This window comes from Telopea speciosissima, chromosome 3, assembly GCF_018873765.1.
Source record: "Telopea speciosissima isolate NSW1024214 ecotype Mountain lineage chromosome 3, Tspe_v1, whole genome shotgun sequence".
NCBI lineage: Eukaryota > Viridiplantae > Streptophyta > Magnoliopsida > Proteales > Proteaceae > Telopea > Telopea speciosissima.
Genome location: NC_057918.1, coordinates 46,270,192 through 46,292,185, shown reverse-complemented (window position 1 = coordinate 46,292,185; position 21,994 = coordinate 46,270,192). Strand labels below are relative to the sequence as shown.

Below are 21,994 nucleotides of genomic sequence, written 5' to 3'. Positions count from 1 at the left end.
TAAACTAGAATTAAGAAATTACAACCCAATTAAAGATATAACCAAGCAACCGCCTATATCCATTTGTCCAATTGTTTAGGATATTAGGCATATGGCTTCATACCTTGATCTTGATGTTTGTCAGTTTTCTTTTGTTCCAAGGGATGCTAATGTTGTAGTAGATTCCCAGGCCAGGAGGGCCCAGTTTGTTGCGGGTAGGACTGTTTGGCCCAACTCCGATCCTTGTCTATCTGTAGATGCTATTACAGATGACTTGAGTGATGTTTGCCAATTTTCTTTTGTTCCAAGGGATGCTAATGTTGTAGCAGATTCCTTGGCCAGGAGGGCCCAGTCTGTTGCAGGTAGAACTGTTTGGCCTAATTCCGATCCTTGTCTATCTGTAGATGTTGTTATAGAAGACTTGAGTGTAATCCGTTAAATTAATAGATTACTCTTCTACCAAAAAAAAGAAGATAAACTCTCATTTTAAACCCCCCCCCCAAAAAAAAAAAAAAAAAAAAGGGTTTCGATTTTGTTGGAAAGGAATAGTTGTTGATAGTTTTACCAAAAAAAAAAAGGGTAAAGTACACGTACCCCCTAGAATGCACCCAATATTCCTCGTACCCCCCTAAGCGTCTCAAAAGTTCACGTACCACCCTTGCTTTACCCCCTAATGCCATTTAAGTCCACACCAGGTATTAAATGCTAAAAGATGACCAAACTACCCTTTCTTCAATCTTTTCTAAAATTTGAAAAGACCTATTTGCTAAAATTTAAAAAGACCAAAATGCCCTCATCTTCCCCAAATCATCATTTTCTTTTACATACCTACCACCACAACCACCGCCGCCGCCACCACCACCCACCATTAACACCATCATCATCCCACCGTGAAGCCCCACCTCACTTTCTCTCCTCCCCTCCTCTACTTCCTCCACCTCTCGTTGAGTAGGGACCAAAATTACGAAACCCAAATTTCAGTCTTCATAAAAGCAAGGACATGGTGTTTACTTAAAATCCAAAAGTAGCAAAACCCAGATTTCAATCGTAAAATCGAAGATATGGTTTTTGCTTAATTGAAATCCCAAAGTAGCAAGACCCAGATCTGATTAAACAAAAGCCAACATAAGAGAAAGAGCAAACGTAACTTTCAGAAGAACCCAAAAGCAAGAAGAGCCAAACCTGCAGATAGAAAAAAAAAAAAAAAAAAAAAGAATCAGCGATGGTGATGGTGTTATGGCTAAAGATGGGAGTGGGAACTTCACTACAATCAGATGGATTGTGATGTCGATGGTGTCGAAACCCATGGAAAGGTTGTGATATTTTCTTCTTCACAAAATCCAAATACAGTTATACCTTCATCTTCCTTCACTGGCTTTAACTCCTTCTAACAATTATCTCATCGACTGCAGATCCAATGCCAACATCACCATCGACAACAGAGTCTTCGTCGGTGACTCAACCCACCACGGTTCGATCTTCTGTAAGATTTCCATAAAGGTGGGCTAGCATAGTCCCACTTTATTTTAACAAAACCGGTTTAGCGGTGTTGATGGGAGCTGCCTTAATGGTATGAGTCCAGTTATTATGTGTGGACCTAAAGTATTGTTTCCTTAATGGGAAGGAAACCCTATTTTTATGCAGGGTTGATCTCTGCCCTCACCACTATAAATAGTTGTCACTGGCCCATTAAGTGGCATCTCTATGAAAAAAACCCTAAAGTTGAGTGGAAGAGGGCAAACCAGACCAATGCAGTTCGTATGCGACAGGGATCTTCAAGAGTTTGGCTTCCACAACCATGGATCCAGGTACGCCAAGAACACCTCCGTAGTTTATTGTATGCTCATTGGTCTCCATGATGGTCCGCATGAATTTATTCTATCAATGGTATCAGAGCTGATCATGGTTGATCAATGGGGTTGCAATTTTTTTTTATTTTGGTTGTGTGTGAATCAATCGAACAGATATATAAAAATAAAAAAAAACATAAATTTTACATCGGCCATGGCCGTGGCTTTTATGCTTAGGGAACGACAGGCCAAACACAGTGAATTCTATGAAGTTTCTTTGGGGCATAATTTAAAATAATAAAAAAATATATTTTATTTGAAAACCCTGTAACCCGCAAGGGTTCTCAGATTACAGGGATGGTGGATTTCTGTTTTTTTTTTTTTCTCCTAAATCGTGGTCACTGTTGGTTCTTCTTCGAGTTTTGAAACCGGAGTCATGACCACCAGGGCCTGGCGGTCGTTCGCAGGCAGTTTTGACGCCATCGACTTCTTTTTTGGCAGCCGCAAGTGGTGTCAATGATATTTTTTGAAACCCTAAAAGTTTTGGCCGTGGGGTTTTTACCGGCCATTGAGGCCGAGGTTGAGGTCGCCGAAGGGAGGGCAATCTTCGTTGGTATTTTCCCTAATCGTCGGACCCTGTCTCGGCACCGACAGTGGTGGATTTCTGTTTTTTCTTAAAATCCAAAAACCCTGTTTTAACGTTCTCTGCTTTGTTTTGGGAAGAAGATGGGGGAATATTCCCCATCTGATTCCCCCATTAAGTATTTAAAAAAAAAAAACAAAATAAAAAAGTCAAAAAGTAAAGTAGAACGGTCAAAAGGATTTTTTTTAAAAAAAAAAAAAGGCTGAAAAGGATAAGTTAAAACTTAATGGGTTTTGCTATCGTGCGCTGGAAGGGTTTGCTAACGTGCACCCGGGTCGGGTCGACACGACAACTCGATCCAATAACCCGGATGGTTGACCCGTCCCAGTTGGGCGTTGACCAGTCAAAGGGTTGACCATTGACCAGTGACCAGGACCGGTTCGGCCTACTTTTGGCCTGGTTCATGGTTTACCCGGTTTGTTTCCATTTATCTGGGTTGATTTCGGTCCATTTGGTTCAATTCTGGTTCATTAAAACTGAATCATAAAAAATTTTTAAAAAAAAGGGAAAAATAGGTGAAACAGAAACAAAAAAATTAGGTGAAACAGAAACAAAAAAAATAGGTAAAATAGAAACAAAAAATAGGTGAAACAGAAACAGAAAAACGTTTTTTTTTGTAAACATAAACAAAAAAAAATGTTTGGTTTACCTTTCTGTTTTTGTTTCTATTATGTGTTGTCCTGATCTGTCACAATAGAGAACATATAACTTCTAATATTTAGAAATTTTTGATATGTTTTCAATTTTCACATAATGTGATTTTGTATTGCCATTATAATAGAAAATTATTTACTCATTGGATCTAGTAATGGCATGATGGAACACCTTATGTAGATATTAATTATTTCATACTCTTGTGTTCCATAATATAGTACGAATCATTAATGGTATACATTGTAATAATAGGACATATGTGATGTATATCTCTTGACTCCTTGTTATTGTCACCATGAGGCAATGCTTGTACATTGTGGTGTTCCAATAGGAACACGTTTATGTGTTTTGATTTGTACCGCGTTATGTTTCAAATTGGCACGATAGGGAACTAGTATGTATGGTAACACTTGAAATTTTTTCTATTGTACTTGCTACATGCTTAAAGAAGACTTTTAACAGAAATAAAATGAGCCAATTCGGTGTTTTTTAGTGGTTTATTATTATTATAAAGTCTATTAAATTTTGAAAATGTGTAATATAGATATAAGCATGTATTAATTTTCTATGTTAAAGGCTTATCATCGTTTCATGTCATGTTTATCATATTGTCATATTGATTGGTCAAATCGGTGGGAGGATGGAATTATGTACTCTGAACCGATTATATGGTTTGACCAGTGAGACAATATAATTATGAACTTTGTTCAATTTTTTTGTTAAGTTTGTCTGTTTTGGTATAATTCAGACTATAGATTATTTATAGCAAATGATTTGGTTCATTCCATTTATAGAAGTAATTTTTTGTTGATATAATTCATGGAAACATTTCAGAGATTCCATTGGTTGAATTATTTCTATTGTCGAAACAGGTTTAGTAAAATTGATTTCTAAATTAATTTTAAGGCTATTTTTAAGTCATTTCTAAACCGTTTTGACCATGAATTTTAAGGGCACCTTGGATCGGTGGGTGTATAAAATTTGAGTCAAGGATAATTTAATGTTCCATACAGTGTCAGAAACGTGTTAAAGTATACTCTCAATTTGAGAGACATTAGATTAAACTCTCACATAAGGGTTCTGTTTGGCTGCATTCTATATCCCTTGACATTTTAAGGTGTTGTTTTGGATACATAAAATAAATTTTGGTGCATATTGTTCATTTTAATTGGTTAATCATTTGTGCTTTGTTTTTCCTCATGCTGTCACATACATGTATGATTTGCAACATCACATTTTGGACTATTCTATGTGTGGATTCAGTGCCATTAAGGTTGTGACATCTAAGTAAGTCACAAGGCAGTAAGTAAAACCACATGTGCTATAATACATAAGCAACTCGTGACATTTTGTATTGTCATGAAGTATTTTAATCAATGATGTATGCTTTTGGCTATTTGTGATATATAGAAAAATACAATCTTTAATGTGTGGTATTTACAATTTTGTCGTTGAGGGGATATTGTTGCCACATGTTCCATCATTTTATATCCCATAAAGTTATTTTAGGCAATCCTATAAATATGTGAAGACATTGAAATTTTAATTTGTTAAAACTTGCGTACAAGATGGACATGATGATGCCCACATATGATTGAGCTTTTGGATCATTAAAGTAGTAAGCATGGGCTTATAAAGTTACAGAGTAGATACTTCCATCATAGGTTTAATGAAACCTACTTGAAAGGTCTTATAAATGGATTGACCATAAATTGCTTATGGAAGTGAATCAGAAATCATAAAATTTAAGTTTGATCTATTGAAATAATTTCTGAATTTCATAAATGACTTTATGATCATTATGTTTGGCTTCATTTCTAGAAATCACTTTTAGATTGGTTCTATATATCTTTTCTGGTCTTGAAAATCATTTATCAAGAAACATTTGTGGATTACTTTTTGTACTTACAGTCATTATTTTGGAACCTCTACGATATCGTAATTATGAATCTATTGACTTGTTAGTCCTACTGTTGTATATTGGTATTTCTGTCATCGAATTCCACTAGGTTGGGTCGACTCTATAATCCGGCCCGTCAACTTATTTTGGGCCAGTAAACTCGTTGTCAGTATGGTCTTTTGATTTTGACGGATTTTGGTCTTTTGGTTTAAGACAGAGATTCAAACAAGATTGATTAGTTCAATAGTAAACAAGTTTTTGATCTTATATGAAGTTTTATTATGGTGTCACCATGGGAAGATAGAATTCTATCCTACTATGGGTGATAGATGCATTACACATTGATTTATATGCATTACAATGGCCTTTCATGAATTTTTTAGTCAATTTAATGTATTTTGACTTGCTCATCGATGTTATACAGTCTGTGACATTCGGTTTCGTCACGAGAAATTGCATGTAGTCTATTCATGATATTGATATCCTGCGATAATTCTGTACGTCACGAAAAGATTAATTTATGTGACATTTCTGTAAATACATTGGCTATGTGTGTTTTGTGATAAAAGTGATATTGATGGAAATTATTGAAATAAAATGGGCATTCAGTAGCAATCCAAGTCTATGGGATTCATGATTTAAGTGATTACGCTTCCACTCAGTGGGCTAGTTACTTGGATTGTGATATCATCATTGACTATTCGGATGGATTGCAGTCAAGGAAACTATATGGCGAATGATGTGCTCATGCCACCACAGGTGAGTCATCGTTTGGTCGGTTTCGCTTGATGGTGTGAGGGTGACGTTTTGGGCTTCGCTACTTTGGAGGTTCTTGTCTTGCCACCACAGGTGATGAAATCCTTAGAGTGGTGTTGTTGCAAGCGTCTCGCCTTACATGTGAGAGATTTCACTGCGTGTTGGGCGATCTTGCCGTCACAGGTGTGACCCCAATGACGCCGGATCTTTTTTTAGTTTATGTTTTCCTACAGTTACTGAAAATAAAACTAGGATAAATCTGATTAATAAGTCCAAATTAATCAATTTCAGTCATATTTTTGGGATATTGATATGCCTTCGGTTATTGCATATTGTATGTTTTGGTAAATTTTATGTGATCATGTTTACTAGCTTTAAGTTCCCAATTATCTTCCATCAAAATCTTGAATGGTTCCAATTTAGGGAATGGAACGGATTCTTTAACGTTTTCTGTGGCTATAGTGAAAATGGATTTTGCCATTTTAAAGTTGACAAATCTCCCCAGCCTTTGGCTGACAGCTCCATTGAAGATAAAGGTCTTTATGAACAGTGGGAGGAGTCAAATCGATTATGTCTGATAGTCATGATATACATTATGGACATGACCATCAAGAAAAGTATCATTTTGATTGAGAGTGCTGAGGAACAAAAACTCAGTACAGCTATAAACAAAAGATTCATTGTTCATGATGAGCTTTAAAGAACACTTATATGGATTTTGTGTTGTTTACACCCAATTCTTATAATAGTGAATGTGTTTGTGAGTACATTATAAATTACTAATTATGTCATATAAGTCGAGTTAAATGGAAATAATATATTTGATAGGTTTTCTTGTATGGTATATTATTAAGTTATTCTTGTCTCAGCTTGACAACATTTATCTAAAGATCAGTGGGGTTAGATAATATTTTCTTGTATTTTATAGTGATGATATTCTTGATGCAAGTAATAATGTTACCCTTCTACTTGAGACAGAACAGTAATAACCATTTTGATAAGAAAATCTTAGTGAAGCCTCTTATGTTTAGGCATTAAGATTCACCGTAATAGAACTATGTGTATATTTGATTTGTCTCAAAAGACTTCTTATGAAAGAAAACATATTTACCAACACTCAGTGAACTTAGGTGAATAATACTCTTTGTGCATCTAATGTTGGTAGTTTAATGTAAACTCAAGAATACATATGGATTGATATTGCTTATTTTATTATCTTGGAGTAGCACATTAGGTAACTGCCAAGATGACCTAAAAGACCATATGTGGATATCTGTTTGGGATGACAAATGGTGCTATATGTTAAGAGAGTATCTTACGGACACCGACTGCTTTTCTCTATGCAAGCAGGGTTTTGTGTCTTATTGTAATGTCACTGTTTAGACTTTATGGCTAAGAGATTATCAACTCAGGGAATTTGATATTTAAGCTTCCCTGTTAGAGAGAAAGTATGTGAGTCACAAAACTCAGTATGGTAGATTACTAAGGACTTGATTCGAAAAGTTTTCAAGAGTATGACAGTAATATGGAACTTATTAGTTCTTTGGATGCATTTTATTAGTGGGAGTTTTGCTTGTGTATACAGTTGCAACTGATTTCAGATTCTTGTCCTTTGTAACATTTTATTCTTTAGAATATACATGCATCTTTATTATGGTCAATTGTTTATTGTGTACACTTGATTAATTGCCTCATAGAGAATCAATTGAGGTCATATGTGGTGTATTTACCTCATTCGGCATATGAGGTTCCAATCAATACATGCACATCCAGTTATTAAGTAAAGGCATGCAGATTCTATTGTGTACACTTGTTTTTGCCTCCTTCAGATATTTGAGGCTATGTGGTGTATTTGTCTCCTATGGTATTTGAGACCTCCAGTAAATACACGCGCATTTTGTTCACTAGAAGAGTGTCATTCTATTTCGAGGACGTCTACTAGTATGTTGGGATATTCGGACCCATTCCCAACGAGCTTTCTTATGTGAAGTGTTTGTGTTTGGGCGACACTTATGGTAAATGAGACCTCGAGCTTTTGTCTCATGCGGCTCATTCGGTTTCCGAGCCTGGATCAATTTGAAAATTGGCATGTTGATCATTGTATCATGCATTTTTCATACCACACTCTCATACTGTACAACCCAAGTCGGTGAGGCCATAAGCACTTTGACGTGTTAGGTCCCATGTCTCTTTAGATGTGATAATCTGCACTGTTGGGTGTTTGTAGTTTCATTCGGACCAAGGCATCAGGTTTTAAGGTGTACTCCAATCAACACTTTTTTTTGTGGCCACAATTAGTTTGTCTAAACCGGAGAGTCATTTTAAAAGATTTTTAAAATCAAAACTTGTGACATATGCAGCCCAAGTGGGAGATTGTAAGATTTCCATAAAGGTAGGCTAGCACAGTCCCACTTTATTTTAACAAAACCGATTTAGTGGTGTTGATGGGAGCTGCCTTAATGGTATGAGTCCAGTTACTATGTGTGGACCTAAAGTATGGTTTCCTTAATAGGAAGAAAACCCTATTTTTATGTAGGGTTGGTCCCTGCCCTCACCACTATAAATAGTTGTCACTGGCCCATTAAGTGACCTCTTTGTGAAAAAACCTAAAGTTGAGTGGAAGAGGGCAGACCAGACCAACGCAGTTCGTATGCGACAGAGATCTTCAAGAGTTCGGCTTCCACAACCATGGATCCAGGTATGCCAAGAACACCTCTGTAGTTTATTGTTTGCTCATTGGTCTCCATGATGGTCCGCATGAATTTATTCTATCATCTTCTTCTCTACAGGTCAAAGGGTTGCTCTCACAGACCCAAACCCATCTCCTGGATCATCATCCTTGTACAAAACGGCTAGAGTTTTCTCAAGTATCTCCAGCTATGAGTTCGAAATCAAGAAGAATGGCACCCACCTCGTACGTCTCCATTTCTTCCCCTTCTCTTCTCAAGGTTACGATCTTTGGTCAGCTCTTTTCCATGTCTTGATTCCCTGGTCCCCCTTTTCGATTGATTTTAGCTTTCGAGACAGCAATCACATTTCTTCACCTATCCTCAAGGAGTACATTTTAATGGTGGACAAGGAAAAGCTCGAAATCTCGTTTGCTCCGGTGGACGAATGGGGCTTCGCGTTCGTTAACGCAATTGAGGTCTTCTCTGCTCCTCCTGATTTTATCCTTGATGTGGGAGCCCGGTTTGTTGGTGAAGCTGGAATCGAGGATTACAGAGGGTTGCCCTTGCGGATCTTGGAGACTGTTCATAGAATCAATGTCGGTGGTCTCAAAATCACTCCTTTGAACGGGAACCTCACTGGAGGTCCTGGTAGATGGGAGTGGGAACTTCACTACAATCAGTGATGTTGTGGCTATGGCTCCGGCTCCCAACTGAACGAGAGGTGGAGGAAGTAGAGGAGGGGAGGAGAGACAATGAGGTGGGGCTTCACGGTGGGATGGTGATGGTGTTACTGGTGGGTGGTGGCGGCGGCGGCGGCGGCGGTGGTAGTGGTGGAGGTGGTGGTGGTAGGTATGTAAAAGATGATGATGATTTGGAGAAGATGAGGACATTTTGGTCTTTTCAAATTTTAGCAAATAGATCAGGACAATTAGGTCTTTTCAAATTTTAGAAAAGATTGAAGAAAGGGTAGTTTGGTCATCTTTTAGCATTTAATACCTGGTGTGGACTTAAATGGCATTAGGGGGGTAAAGCAGGGGTGGTACATGGACTTTTGAGACGCTTAGGGGGGTACGAGGAATATTGGGTGCATTCTAGGGGGGTACGTGTACTTTACCCAAAAAAAAATAGCTGTTGATAGTGCTTTGAACGTAGGTCTCCTTGTTAAATGTTAATGTTTCAAAATTTTCTAATCAACTAGTTGGGACATTGGGAAATAAACGTAAATTATGGGGGGTATTTCCGAGAAATCAATCATAGGTTCCTTAATTTCGTCAGCCGCACCATCCCTGATCTTCGCGTTTATCAAAATTTGTCATTAGGACTCTATCTTTAGCTTTTTAATTGGGTTTACCCTTTAGCTTCCCTCATCAACAAAGCATCTTTCTCTTTCTACTCCCTATATATACATATCGAGGAGTTCACAACCCTCATATTTTCAACTACTCCCGATCTCTCTTCCTCTACTGCTTTGATCTGTGCTCCTCTCTGTTCGCCATGGATGAAGAATATGATGTTATAGTGCTTGGAACTGGGCTCAAAGAATGCATCCTTAGTGGTCTTCTTTCTGTTGATGGCCTCAAGGTTTCCCCTTTTCTTCCTTAATATGTGATTCTTCTTTTTTTCATGTCCAATTCGCAGTAATTAAGATATTGGTTTGCGGATTTGCCCACAATCGTTCTCCGATTTCGTTGGTTCAATGAAATTTGTTTCCTCTCTATGTATTCAATTAGGTGTAACATACTTCAGATAAGACATGAATCTGGCTTGTCCAAGTCACTAACCCCACTTTCACATCTTCTGTGAGAAATGAATCGGCTTCTGATTTGATTTGACTAAATTCAATTATGGCATAGATGCATAGTAGGTCTGATCGTCTGATAGTTTGCAGGAATGGATCTTGTATCATTTAGCATTTTGTTCTTTCCTTTGGGTTCTGATGACTGGGTTACTCATATTAAGAATTTAAGTGGTAATTGAAATGTTGGGTCAGTGATAACATAACATGGAGTGAGTAGCGGTTCTGTTACGAGCAAACCTGACTTTGTAGCGAACAGTGTTTTTGTTGTTATACTATTGGGGTAAGGTATCATGAGAACAACAATCTTATGTCCTTTTAAAGATCAATTTAAGCTAATGAGAAAAGCTGAACATGCTGCTTTTACTTCATCTTTTGGTTAACAACAATTCTTTCTCAGTGATATGTTTAGCTGTTGACAAGGAGGATCCCTCAGGGAAACAGGTGAACATTCTTGGATTGGTTTTTGTCCTGGAGGAGCACAACCAAGAAGTGGGTTTGATCTGTATGACGTGTGAAACCCCGGGATGTGGGGTGGGGAGCTGGGCATACCTCATCTTTTGGTGTTGAACTTGAACATTGATGTCAAACCCAAGGAAGCGTACTCTTATTTCTGAATAATATGATGAAGTTTAAGATATTTTAGTAGATGGTTTTAGTCAAATGAACAAATAACCATGTACGGGCATCTTTGGATATGTAGAAGCACATGTAACATAGTAGTTGGTATGTAGATGGTACACAATTGCGGTATGTCAAGTATCTCAAATTTGGATGATAGAGCTTTTTGAAGATTTATTGCATATTTTCTTCCTTATTCTTATAATCTAAAAATGATGGTAATTGCATTATTATTTGTTAAAAAGATAAGATTTTTCTTTACCTTTTAGAATGGCCTAGATGCAGATTAACATGGATCTGTTAAGATTGTATCTATTGTCAAGGAACAATAATATTTGGGTCGTAGGTCGTACCCAGTGCACAAGGCTCCCGCGTTTAGCAGGGTCTGGGGAAGGTCAAATGTACGCAGCCTTACCCCTGTTTCCAAAGAGGGAACAATAATATTTGATTTCTAATTATTCCAATAGATTGTATTAATGCTCTACTTGTTTTTGCCTTTTCTTTTTCTTATTTTTCGTGGTTAAAGCAACAGCAAATTGATGTGTAACTTCTTTGTGCCCAATCGTATTTATACACATCAAATTTTTTGCTTTTTGTGTCACATGCCTTCTTAATTTTGTCATTTTTGTGTGCCAGGTCCTGCACATGGATAGGAATGACTATTATGGAGGAGAGTCAACTTCACTCAACCTCATTCAGGTTCTAATTTTGTTGTAGTGGCTTACAAGACCTATGATTGGGTTCTTCAAATTGATTAAAGTTGGACAGTTTTTAACTATCATGAGCTGCATTTATTTTCAGCTCTGGAAAAAGTTTAGAGGAAACGATAAGCCACCAGCACATTTGGGCTCTAGCAGGGATTACAATGTTGACATGATCCCAAAGGTACCCTGTTCATGGCTCTTCTCTGGATTAAGCTATGATGCTTGAATCCTACGTATTCTGTTTGTTGTTTCATCTTTCTTCCTCGTTACTAAATTCTACTTGAATATGGAATTTTCTCTTGTCTAGTTCATGATGGCAAATGGTACTCTGGTTCGTGTCCTTATTCACACTGATGTTACAAAATATCTCTACTTTAAGGCTGTAGATGGTAGTTATGTCTTCAATAAAGGAAAGGTATATCTTCTAAGCACTCCTTAACTATTGGTTAACTTCCAATATCTAAATAAATAGTTGTCAATATTCTCTTTTGGAGTTTATCTGGCTATTACTCACCATTGCTTCTAATCACTGCAATAGATTCACAAGGTGCCAGCAACTGACATGGAAGCCCTTAAATCTCCTCTCATGGGTTTATTTGAAAAGCGTCGTGCTCGTAAATTCTTCATTTATGTCCAAGACTATAATGAAAATGATCCCAAAACACATGAGGGGATGGATCTTAGAAGAGTGACAACAAGAGAAGTTATTGCGTATGCTTTTAATCTTGGTCTCTGTCCTCTTATTATTGTTGTTGTTGTTGTTATTGTTAGGATTATTATGGTGAAAATGTTTCCATGTCCGGAAAGGAAAGTTTTCATGTCTGCTGACTATTTGTGCTACCTGGAGAGCTGTTGGATAGATAGGTTATCTTTGGATCGGCCACATGTGTCAACCATCTCAACTATAGGGCCCACCATCTGTTGAATTCTTCTCCTATATCCACTCTTCCTTTTTATTATTATTATTGTTTTTTTTTGAGATTTGACTTTAGCCAAATTTCAAACTCTTATTTAATCATGTGGCAACTCTTATAGGGTGAAACTTGACATAAGTAGTAGGTGATGTTGACGTGTCCACAAAATTCCAGCCCCGTTGAACTACGCGTGGCAGATATACCCACGAGAGAATGAAAATACTTCCCTTTTTGTCTCTTGAGGAAATGACAATTGTGTGACCCATCGAGGCAAACTTGCATTGATGGTCAGATTATCAAGGCCAGCTGACAAGTTTTTGGTGCCATCTCAATTGTGTGACCCATTATTTATTTAAGTTTTCCTTTGAATTTTTAGCTATTAAACAGTTCTGAGGTTGAGAGTCAACCATTTTCTACAGATCCATACATCCATCTAGCTAAATGCTTTTGGGTTTTTCTTTTGGTATATACTAATTGCTTTTGGTTTGAAACTTACAAACATGAGTAAATAGTGACTTCGATAAAAGTCCGCGAAATTGTAATGCCAACTAAGCTCCAAGTGGCAGATATTGATGGCTCTCAAAGCTTGTTTTATGGGCTGTAAAGGAATAATCCTCAATTATTATTATTATTTTGGCACACAATAATGTTAGTTTAATTTTTAAATGGGCTAATGAATGCATAATTATAGCTGGACTGTGTTATAGCAATGTTAGTAATTTCAGGGTCAATGGAGTTGAAGGAAGCATTTGATGTTCTAGTTGACATGTTTGTTCATGTGACAGTGTCAGAACCATGATTTGATGTGTCTCTACTGACACCATCTTGCAGAAATATTTTTTTAACATAGCTGGATGTCAGACCATTTTGCCCTGTCAGTCTGAGGTCTGGCAGTCCAAGTATCTGTTCTAACAGCCTGAATAGTTTGATGCATAATTGTCAAGGCGTCACCTAGGCGTCCAGGAGCCTTGGACGCCTAGGTGGGCGCCTTGGACATCTTGTTGGTGTCGCCTTGGGTCGAGGCCCCATCCAATGCCTTGGGTCACCTAGACACTGTGAGTCTATGACAACTATGGTTTGATGGGTCAATGCAAGATTATTCTCTGAGGTTGAGTCTATGTATTATAAAGGTTGCTGTTTAAGGTATAGGAAGCACGTTGGGGCTGTTGGTTAAGATTTTGGTCCATTGTGTGTTTTGAATCTCTCCAAAAGCATGCTTTCTGTGGCAATAGTGAAATATGCCATAAACTCCAACACTCCACCAGCTGATCGAATGATCTGAACGATTGGATCATTTGGATTTGGCTGTCCACCTGACATGTTAATGGCCGTCAAAAGACCTATGGTGCTCGGCTAATATGGACCATTGAAGTAGTCAGTATTCTGAGCAGTTTGACTACCTGGTTCAATTTTCGACAAACCTGCAGCAAAATCATTTGGACATCCAAAGGATCCCTGCGGAAGCCCAAAAGGCAGACTGTATCATCCCAACAATTATCCCAGATTTTTGACCCAACTTGATTATTTTTTCTTTTCTTTTTTCTTATTGTTGCTTATATCTTCTTCCAAGAATAGAACTGAACCAATGTTGTTCTGATTGTGATTTTTTCCCCTCTTGCCAGCAAATATGGTCTTGATGACAACACTGTGGACTTCATTGGTCATTCATTGGCACTTCATACAGATGACCGCTACCTGGACCAGCCTGCACTAGACACTGTAAAGAGAATGAAAGTAAGACAATGCCCAAAGCACATGGTTGTTATATATATATATATTAACAGCCCTTGATAATGATTAAGCTCTAATTCTGCTTGTCTTAGTTGCTGGTGAAAACGAGCTTGCTCTTGTGAATAATTAATAGTACTTAAACCTCGACTATTAGGCAAGAAAATACTGTCTATTTCTAATAATTTAAGTACAAGAGAAGGAATAACAATATCTTGCAAATCTCTAATTATCTTAATTAATTTTACATGAGTATTAACGGTCATATTCACAATAAAAACTTACAGTACATCAGCTTAGTATGAGGAAAGCTTATAAAGTCGTACAAGAAAAGCTTGCAAGAGCGTAAATAACTTACCCTATTACACGAACTCTGATGAGGATAAACAGTCACTCTGAATACCCTTATATAAGGTACTCTCCCAAGATACTCTCACATTAACTAAAACACTCTTATAAGACACTCTCACAATACAAGACACACTGACAATATAAAACACTCTGAGGCATTCACATGAAGGCTCCCCTCCAAAATATATATACATATATATATATATATATTATATTAAGCAAAACAGGTATGATTTTCTATCTATGTTGGCATGTTATTACATGACTTTATGTTTCATTCTTTCTAGCTCTATGCGGAGTCGCTTGCACGTTTTCAAGGAGGATCACCATACATTTATCCCTTATATGGCTTAGGGGAGCTTCCACAGGTTGGTCTGTTCTATTTACTCTTCACAACCTGATACAAATATTTATTAACTTGAGTTGTATTGTTGATTTGTTTCTAGGCATTTGCAAGACTTAGTGCGGTATATGGTGGAACTTACATGCTGAACAAACCCGAGTGCAAGGTACATTCTTTGTAAGGTTTTATATCATGTTTCTCCATGCTTGAGGGCCCTTCTGTAGATTCTAGATTTGATTTCTCAAAACCTTGTCTTGATTTCGTTGGATTTCATAAATGAGGATCCTTTTTAAATGTCAGGTGGAGTTTGACGAAGAAGGAAAAGTTTGTGGTGTCACATCAGAAGGGGAAACTGCAAGGTGCAAGAAAGTTGTCTGTGATCCTTCCTACTTGCCCAACAAGGTAATGTTTTTTGGTTCGTACTTTCTGGAAAAGCAGATGATACTTCGGACTTGGCTAAAAATGAATACCTTGCTTTGGAACAAAAGCGAAGATAAATGTCAGGTTAGAACCAAGGAGGGATGATATAGAGTCAAAAACCAAAACCAGGAGATACCTCAGAGTGATATATATTTTTTTGTGATATTTAGGCTCCATTCTAAGTGAAGAAAGGTAAATCAGGGATAGGTTCACAGAATTCAAGTAGGGTGAGTTAAATGGAAGGGTCCTTCGAGAATTTGTGACTTAAACGTTCCATTAAAACTCAAAAGCCCCAAAATTTTATAGGGATGTTATATGAAGCTGAGTGTTGGGCGACCAACAAACAATGCATCAATAAAATAAATGTAGCTGAAATGAGGATGTTAAGGTGGATGAGTGGCAAAACGAGAAGGGATAAAATTAAGAAATGAGCAAAAAAAAAAAAAAAAGGAACAAAAAGTGCAGACTAAAGGTGATTTAAGGGGGTTCCAATAGGTGACAAGTTGAAGGAGAATTGTTTGAGGTGGTTTGGGCATGTACTACGGTGTCCATTGAATGCACCGGTTTGGAAGAGTGGTAGTTTGCAGAGTAGAGGAGTTAAAAGAACTTGGTAGGCCAAAGATTACATGGGGAGAAGTAGTGACAAAAGATGTGGATGCCTTAAGTATAACTATGAGTAATGGCTTTAAACTGGGTTGAATGGAAAAACAGGATTATGTAGTCCTTACTGGTAGTTTGCAGATTAGAGGAGTTAAAAGAACTAGGGTAGGCCAAAGATAACCTGGGGAGAAGTAGTGACAAAAGATATGGATTCCTTAAGTTTAACTATGAGTAATGGCTTTAAACAGGGTTGAATGGTGAAACAGGATTTATGTCGATCCCATTTAGTTGGGAAAGGCCTAGTCGAAAGAGTTTAATAAATTTGAATTGTTGCAGTTAAAAAAAAATAGAGTGCGGGCAAAGCGTGAAAGCGTAGATTTTGATCCGCATTGTTATTACTGTTTTTTCGTTTCCAAATAGAGATGGAACCTGGAAAATCTGTGTAACGGACTTTCAATGGTGAAGCAGGTTAGGAAGGTTGGGAGAGTTGCAAGGGCTATCTGTATTATGAGCCATCCCATCCCAAACACAAATGATTCTCATTCAGTTCAGGTCATTTTGCCACAGAAGCAACTGGGTCGCAGATCAGACATGTGAGTTCTTTTGCAACTTTCCCAGCAAGGATTGGATATTCATGTTCTCAACTTGTGTTTCAGAAATATCTGTCTTGTTTTTGTAATATTGTATCTATGAACATGCCAAATTCATATGCTTGCTTGACTGATCAGCTCATGGTTATGACTGGGTTCTGCTTTATACAGTACTAATTCCAGACTCTTTAGGCTGTTCTTTATCTATATGCAAAGATTAGAGGAGTGGTGGAATAGGAACAATTTGTACTGTGTCTTAATTTCCTGGTTATATTTGTTGACAATCGTAACATTCAATTGAATACCGATTGTTTCAATTCTTCAGTTATACCATAGTTGTCAAGGAGTTGCCTAGGCATAGTCCCTGGAGTCCAAAGGCAACCAGTTAGCTTATGTGCCAAGGCACCATAGTCAAGGTGTCGCCTAGTTACCATTTAGCCTTGGTGGTGTCTCCTTGTTGTTCTGGCCCCTTCCAATGCCTTGGTCACCTAGATGCCATCACAACTATGCAAGGCATTAAGACCCAAGACCAGATGATCTTGATCTCTACATTTTATAACTTTCAGTCATTTCTAATAACTACCCTTATATGTTTCTGAAAGTCTCACTTTTACCTCTTTATGTTCTATCTTTTGACCTTTAGAACCCTATAAAAAGCTGTTACTGGATCATCCTCTGTATCATTGCTGAATTGCAAGTCCATATGTGGACATGGCTTTAGTCATGAGTGTAGGATGGATTCAGGGTTGATTTGCCTTCTGCCGAGTTCCCCTATGTTTCATTTCATTGAAAAAAAAGGGGAGAGAGAGAGAGAAAAAGGAGGAAGAGCAGTGCTGGAGAGAAAAAAAAAGAGGAAGGGGGGAGGGAGGAGCAACCTTTGCGAACTGTTTCCCTTGTCTTCTCGGTGTCCGACGACCCGCATCTCCCTTTCCTTCTTACTCCCGTTTTCCTCTCTCGTCTTTGACTTCAACAACCCCCACTCTCCTCTCTCTAATCTCTCTCACTTCAAATCTCGTAAAAGAGTCAGAGGTGCATAGTTTTTGTTTAAAGACGCTTGTTTGAGAATCTCTTACTGCTTAGTGTTTATATATGCTGATATAATAGGCCCAAGGTCCATAGATGAGGCAATGGACCCTGCTTAAAACCATTGTTTAGAAATCTTCTTTTCTTTAACACATGGGATCTGACATGAAAATTTTTTCAATATACCCCATGTTCATGTCAGATCCCAAGACCGGCACTGCATCCTTGTTACATAGATTAGAAATTGACATCATACCTTGTTAAATATGGCCTGCGATGTAATATCTGGCGCTCGCCTTGGGTACCTTGGCCTTGCCAAATGTTACCTAGGCATCTAGGCAGCTGGCCACCACTGTGGCTTGCCTTGTGCCATATCAACTATGTTACTTACACATACACACTAATATAATCAATGTTACCAAAGTGCGTCTTGGCAAATTTATGTTACAAGCAAGGTTTAAAGTATCATTGCGTATCGTACTGTATTGGCCGATACGTCTTGCTATCGGTCGGTGTCGATACAATACATACCGATACGTATCTATTTTTTTTTAAAATATAATGTATCGACCGATACATGTCGATATGATACGATACGTATCGATACAGACGATATGTACTTTTTTCAATTTTTTATTATTTTTTAAAATGTATCGGTACGTATCGATATGTATCAACCGATACATATTGATACGTAAAGAGACGTGTTATTTTACAGCAAACACGAACCAAAACCCCCAAATTTTTTTGCGGGGATATAGCCCCCAAACCCCCCCAAAAAGAGATTTGTTCTCTTGCTACGGGTTGGGCCTATCAGCCCACCCTTTGCTTCACGAACTAAATCTCAACTTTTTCTCCCTTCGGGTCGTGCCACAAAATATGTCAGGTCAGGTCGGGTCGGGTCAGATCCACACCGCACTCGAATCCTTGGAATACAAGACACACTCAACACTTGAAGGGAAATTAAGGTAGGTTTGTTTAAAAAAGCTTGATCTTTTGCTTCAAATCTTGCATTTTAGTTCATTGTTTTTTGCTATGATTCAAGGAGAATAGGTTCAACTAACTATTAGATGCATGCTTTATATACATTTGCAAAGATCAAATCCACCATTTTTCACCCAAAACCGAAAATGGCTTCCCTAAGGGTCAGTATTGTGCTTATGTTCGGTTAGTACATAACATCATCCTAGTTGCTATTATTCTTGAAGACCCTTACAGACATGAGTTTGATCTACCCCGACATTCTTCATGGCAATAGAGTGACTTTGCATGTAAGAAATCTCATCTTTTATAACAATTTTATAGTGCCGCACTTGTCTGGTTATACATTATTCACAATTCTTAGTGTATATGCATGATATATGACACATATTGCTTGTTTGTATTGTTTTTTGTGTCTAAAAGTGTATTTCCATGTGTATTTTGATCATTTTCATGTGTTTCTGCACCGATCGATACGTATCTCCGATATGATACGATACGATACGTCTCTTAAAATCACCCGACCGATACAATACCCAATACCGATACTTTAAACTTGGTTACAAGGTAACTCACCTAATGCAGATGCTGTACAGTGAATGAAACCAATACAAAATCTAAGTTTGATAGTTTTTTTTTTCTTAAATACTTATAAAAAATTGATGTGGTGTGACAGATATCTAGTGCATGTACACCATCATAACCAATAAAAAAAAAAAAAGAAGATAAATTTAACTTATTTGTTAGGCAACAATCATGCAAAAATTTACACCGAGACAAGAGTTTATTGAGAACTTTCTTTTGTTTATGTCAGTCATATATCCCCATTATCTGTTTTGTCTGCTTGACAACACATCAAAACACTGAATGGATGCCCTTTTTCTGATAATTGTTCCACATTGAGTGCATGAAGATTTATGTTCCCTATCCTCTTCCAACATTCATACCTGGACCTGTTTATATACCTGGATACTGAGAAATACATGCAGTTATTGCATCGATTCTACCATCCCAGCATGTCAAGTGTAAATGTTATTTCTTAGAAACTAGCCATCTTATGGTCTCTTGGATCTGGGAATGTTGAATTGTTGATCAGGTTCCTGAAAGCCATTTTCTGATTGCTTAATCAGTGTTTAATTGGGGGTTTAAGGGTGATTGTTCATTTCATGGCTAAGAGTGACTTGTTAAATATTTGTTTCCTACTTACTAACTAGGAGGATATGTGGCTACTTGAGACTTGGTAGGGTCTATAATATTGATCTGGTCCCTGTCATGCTGACATTTAACCTTCATTTCGGGGTTTGCTTTTCATAAACACAGCTAGACATTAAAAGTATACCCCAGAACCTCACAAAATACGTCATGGTTCCTTCAGTGCATGTGAATCTGTCTCTTCCTTTACCTTAACCAGTCCAGAAGATGGTAACTGCATTTTATTTTTGGGTCTGGGGTTATGACAACTTGTCCAAAGAATGATTGTAAACTAAGATAGTCACTGTCATCTAATCGTTTCATTTTGCAACATGTGAAGGGAGAGGCTAGAGTGTCTCTTCTATGTAATGGATGGATTGCATCATTTTTCCTGTAAGACAAGAAAGCTTATCATTGTTAAGCTGAGTAAACAACCAATAGAATTCCATGTTTTGGAATGTCAATTTCTTTTGATGTTTTCTGTGAATCTGGTTGACCAGGTACCTTTTCTGTTGTTCTTATTCACACAATGTTGCTCCGAAGGGTAAATTCATCGCATTTGTTACAACGGAGGCAGAGACCAACCATCCTGAGACTGAACTAAAGCCAGGAGTTGACCTTCTAGGGCCTGTTGATGAGATATTCTATGACGTTTACGACAGACAAGAACCTGTCAATGAACCTTCTCTGGACAATTGCTTTATATCGACTGTGAGTGTCTAAGATGCATCTTGGCTGTTCTGTTCCATATAATTTTTCATCTTTGGTTAATGCAGACACCTTTTGAACAAGGCTCCTGTTTTTTTCTCTGGCAGAGTTATGATGCCACCACACACTTCGAGTCTACCGTTATGGATGTACTCAACATGTATACCATGATCACTGGGAAGGTAATTAATAAATATCCATTCAATCAAAGTGATTATTTATTGGTCTGATTAAATTAGTCAATGCAGCTCCAAATTAGCATTATGGCCATATTTGTGATTAGTTTTTCTTCAACACCCCCAACTCCATAAGTAAAAGGAAATCATACCCAACTCCATAAGTAAAAGGAAATCATGTTTCATGTATGAGTTGATTTAGCTGTTATTCACCCACCCCCTTCTTTCTGAATTTTTCTTCCCTTCTCTTAATCCTTGAAAAGGGAAAATGATCTTTCCCAGACCTCATAGGAAGAGCTTCCCGTACATTCCATGTAGAGCCATGTGGAAGATTATGTGGTAGTTCCAACTGGTTGATAGATAGGGCAAGGTCTAGATTTACCACCTGTCAAATTTCAGAGCCTAATTCAACCATATAATACCCTCATTTATTGGTATTTTCCCTTGTATTTGCAATTGCCCATTTGTTTTCAATCATTTTCTTATAAATTATTTTTAAATGGATTTTCAAAGCTTTGTTTAGCCACATGGTCAACTTCATTAGGCTTCAAACTTAACATGTGAGCACCAAACCCTGAGCCCCACCTCCCCACACAATTGGGCCTCCTGATATTTCATGTGGTGGATATGGGGGCCATACAGGAAGCCTTTCCCGTTCAGGCCATACAGGAGACGGGTTTGTTTAATGTTTAGATAATTTGAACAATGTGTTGAATCAACTACCATCAACCCTGCATAGGATAGAGGCTGGACTATCTCAATTTGAAGTCTTGTGCAAGTTAGGGTGGTGGTGGTGGTGGTGGTGGTGGGGGTTGCAGCTTGCTCAGGTTGGGTTTGCATCACATGAAGTCTGCTGCTGGCCCATGCTCTCACCTGTAAGAGCCAAAGGTGGTCTGCCTTTGACAGGACTCAAATTGATAATCAAGCCAAGCTGCCCAACCTGTGTTGGAGAATCCAAGTTTACTCAGGTTGTAACAGGTTGAAGCAAGCTAACTACATTTGCTTGTGAACAGGTTCTGGACCTTAGTGTGGACTTAAGTGCTGCAAGTGCCGCCGAAGAATAGAGAAAATCGTCACAGCGGAAAGAGTGGTGTTTATGCTTGGTTTTTGTATTGTTTTACAAGGTAATGTTTCTGATGGAAATGATCACTGAAGTGGGTTGAAGATACCGTTAATTTGAGTTTTCCAGCAAAGACAATTTCAGACATGATCATATGGCTTTATGTTCGTTATGGTAATTCGTATATCATGAGCATTTGTCATTGGTAGGCCCCAAAAATAGGGTGGTGTACGTTAAACCTAGAGATGTTATTTGCAAAAGATAATAGAGTAATAGACGACTGATTGGGGTGCAAACTTTGTTTCAAAGGGCTTTTTATTGATGAGCTAATTTGCTGCTAATATCATGGACCGTCAAGTGATATCTTAAATGATGCTTCACTTGCTCCTGCTAATGTA

At 37.8% G+C, this 21,994-nt stretch overlaps 1 protein-coding gene across 1 annotated transcript; it reads left to right on the top strand.

Moving 5' to 3' along the window:
• Window positions 1-9,794: 9,794 nt before the first annotated feature.
• LOC122656196 (guanosine nucleotide diphosphate dissociation inhibitor 2) lies at window positions 9,795-21,786 on the top strand. The gene is made up of 13 exons (XM_043850666.1): window positions 9,795-9,972; window positions 11,444-11,506; window positions 11,609-11,692; window positions 11,819-11,926; window positions 12,050-12,222; window positions 14,048-14,159; window positions 14,792-14,872; window positions 14,951-15,013; window positions 15,148-15,249; window positions 16,336-16,460; window positions 20,153-20,363; window positions 20,468-20,542; window positions 21,550-21,786. Exons 1-13 carry the CDS (start codon window positions 9,886-9,888, stop codon window positions 21,598-21,600), a joined length of 1,335 nt encoding a protein of 444 aa, XP_043706601.1. The 5' UTR covers window positions 9,795-9,885; the 3' UTR covers window positions 21,601-21,786.
• The last annotated feature ends 208 nt before the right edge of the window (window positions 21,787-21,994 follow it).

What these genes read in the sequence shown, in the direction of transcription:
- LOC122656196 (XM_043850666.1), top strand. Translation starts at nt 9,886, where the DNA reads ATGGATGAAGAATATGATGTTATAGTGCTTGGAACTGGGCTCAAAGAA. An exon ending in ATGTCTTCAATAAAGGAAAG is followed by an intron (nt 11,927 to 12,049) that starts GTATATCTTCTA and finishes TCACTGCAATAG; the next exon opens with ATTCACAAGGTGCCAGCAAC. An exon ending in ACAACAAGAGAAGTTATTGC is followed by an intron (nt 12,223 to 14,047) that starts GTATGCTTTTAA and finishes CCCTCTTGCCAG; the next exon opens with CAAATATGGTCTTGATGACA.